Consider the following 2,500-nt stretch of genomic DNA (forward strand, 5'->3'; position numbering starts at 1 on the left):
CTGAAGGAAACGCGGGATGTACTCAACTTTTCATCTCCAGACGCCTCTTTGACGCACACTCTTGCCTCCACATATGAACATATTTTCTCCTTTTTAAAAATAAATGCGGCCTTACGAGGCGGTGGACCAAACACAATCTATTCAGCCATCGTTACCACTGGCACTGCAATCTAGTTTGTTTTCCTTTATAGCGTCTTATTCCAGGTAAGGTGATGACTAGTTGGATGTAAACTCACTTTTTCCACATGTCAACAGACCAAAAGGGGACATACTTTCTGACGTATCTCACACAACAAGTCCTGCACTATCGACCTGTCTTTTACCCCTCCCGTTCGCCACCTTGCTAAATCCGCCCACCTGCTGATGTAACTATTATTTTTCTCCCAGCTTTTTGGCTAACCTGTCGACAAAGGCACGGCAGGTCACGCCCTTACTTACCCCCTAGCCCTGACTGACCTTTCTGCTGGTCCTCGGGGTCTCCCTGGTCCTCCCGCCGCCCCCTGCCGACTTCCAGCTGCCTGTCGTCGAGGTCCTCGAGCTCTGGCGCCAACAAAATGAGGTCGGACTTGACGGTGACCTAGGACGGGACGCCGCGTCATTACAGGGCACAATCCCCCTCTACAGCCTCTTTCCACTACTCTATACTGGCCCCATGACCCACCCCCCACCTCTTCTCCCGCCTCCCGGAGACTTCCCGCTACTCACCAGTTCCTCGCGAGGGACCCCATGGTGCTTCGTGGACGATTTCCTCTTCCCTATCCTCGAGATGGGCTTCTTGACCATGGCCGGGGTCGGAGGTTCTCGAAGTAACCTCAGGAGAGCACGTGGAAGTGCGCTCGGAAGTGGCTCCTTCGCAGAGGACGTGTGAACACTACTACCACGTGGTTGCAATTGCCGCTTCGACCCACCCGACCTCCGCTTATATAGGTGCCCCCCCTTTTCCTCCCCCCGGCTCGGCTTACCCCACTCCGGCACTCCCATAAGCCGGCCGGTAACCGATCAATACCAGACGACGGCGGATTCGTCTGGAAGAAAGTTTCGTCAGACGTTATTGTCGGTACGTAATAAATTTATTGATTAATTACTCTATGGTAATCTCCTCTGGCACACCCACGAAGGGATGGTGACTAAAACTCACGCGGTATAGTATGAGACCGTCATTCTGCATTTCGTCATTGTCAGCCAATAGCCAAGCACCGCTATGACGCAACTGCTTGTGATTGGTCGAGGCTCCGAGGCACTCATCTTGCATCAGAACACGTGATACTCATGTGAAGTTTACTAGAGAGATAGGAAGCAGAGACATCTATTCACGTCAGGCCATAATAATAAGACTTAACATTTCACGAAACTCGCAAAGTGAAACATAAGAGGCAGGAGAAAAGAACAACCACACACGCCTATACATACACACACATGCGCGTACACACACACACACACATACTCTCCCTCACACACGCACACAAACACACGCACAATAATCTGACATAAACAAGATTAAGAGATGCTCTTCCTCTCCCTTCGCTAGCATAAGGATCGTAACAATTCGTCTGCAATCTGGGACGAAATACTGGAGTTACGCAATCAGAGGATGAGGGATTAACTTCCATTCTGTTTGAGGGGAGAGATCGAGGGCGAAACTCCTTGTAAAGCTGGAAATGGGGACGGTGGCCTCAACAGTCACCCGGCAACACACTTCCCCTCACTCCCCTCTGACCCGGCATCCCTTTGCAACTGTTTCTTCATCTTGCTCGCATTGCATTCCGCTCTTCGCCTCTCTCGTTCTTCTGCCCCCTTTCTCTTGTCCTTTTATTTTCTCCCTCTTTCTCTCTTTCTTTTCCTCCTTTCATCCTTTCTCCCGGCCTCTCTTCCACTTTCCTTTTCCTTCTTCTTTCTCTCTCCCACTTTTTTTCTTATTCATCCCTTTCCCTTTTTTACCTTTTTCCCTTTCCCTTATCATTTCTCCTTGTCCTCTCCCTCCCTTCCCCTTTACTCTCTCATCTCCCTCCTCCCCTTCTCCCCTCTTTCCTTCTTCTTTTTCCTCCTTCCATGCCCCACTTTCCCCTCTTCCTCCCCTTCCCCTCTCTCCCCTCTTCCCTTCCCCTTTCTTTCTTCCCCTCTCTCTTCCCTTTCATTTTCTCCCCTCTCACCATCCCCTTTCTTTCTTCCCCTCTTTCACCTTTCACCTTCCTTCTTCCCCTCTCTCCCCTTTCCCCTTCCCCCCCTCGCCGCGCCCACGCTGACTCAGTGAACTTGTGGTCTGACGGCATGATTTTCCCGGCGATGAGAGCGATACGTCTTTTCCTTATTACTTTTTATTGTGTTTCCGAACAGATCTGCTTTATTGTTTTTTTTTCCTTTTTCTTTTTCGTCTTCATATTTTTCGTCTTTTTACCTTTTTCCTTTTCCTTTTTCATTTTTCATTTTTTTTTTTAAATCTTTTTATATTCACGATCTTTTATTCTCTTATCTTCTTTTTTTTCGCTTTTATCCTTTTCCT

General features: G+C 48.9%; 1 protein-coding gene across 2 annotated transcripts in view; it reads right to left on the minus strand.

Annotated features, from left to right (window-relative positions):
- Nucleotides 1-2,500, minus strand: part of LOC119595801 (sodium-dependent phosphate transport protein 2A-like) — a 26,917-nt gene that overhangs the window by 15,271 nt on the left and 9,146 nt on the right. Inside the window, exons 1-2 of one of the 2 annotated variants that reach the window (XM_037944970.1) lie at nt 706-996; nt 457-577 (exon numbers count right to left, since the gene is read on the minus strand). The exons of the other annotated variant lie outside the window; for it this stretch is intronic. Of the exons in view, the coding sequence (XP_037800898.1) occupies nt 457-577; nt 706-981 (397 nt within the window). The 5' untranslated portion in view covers nt 982-996. Of the gene's footprint in view, nt 1-456; nt 578-705; nt 997-2,500 lie in introns of those variants that run through there. 2 annotated transcript variants of the gene reach the window in all.

The sequence above is a fragment of the Penaeus monodon genome, chromosome 36 (assembly GCF_015228065.2).
Source record: "Penaeus monodon isolate SGIC_2016 chromosome 36, NSTDA_Pmon_1, whole genome shotgun sequence".
Taxonomy (NCBI): domain Eukaryota; kingdom Metazoa; phylum Arthropoda; class Malacostraca; order Decapoda; family Penaeidae; genus Penaeus; species Penaeus monodon.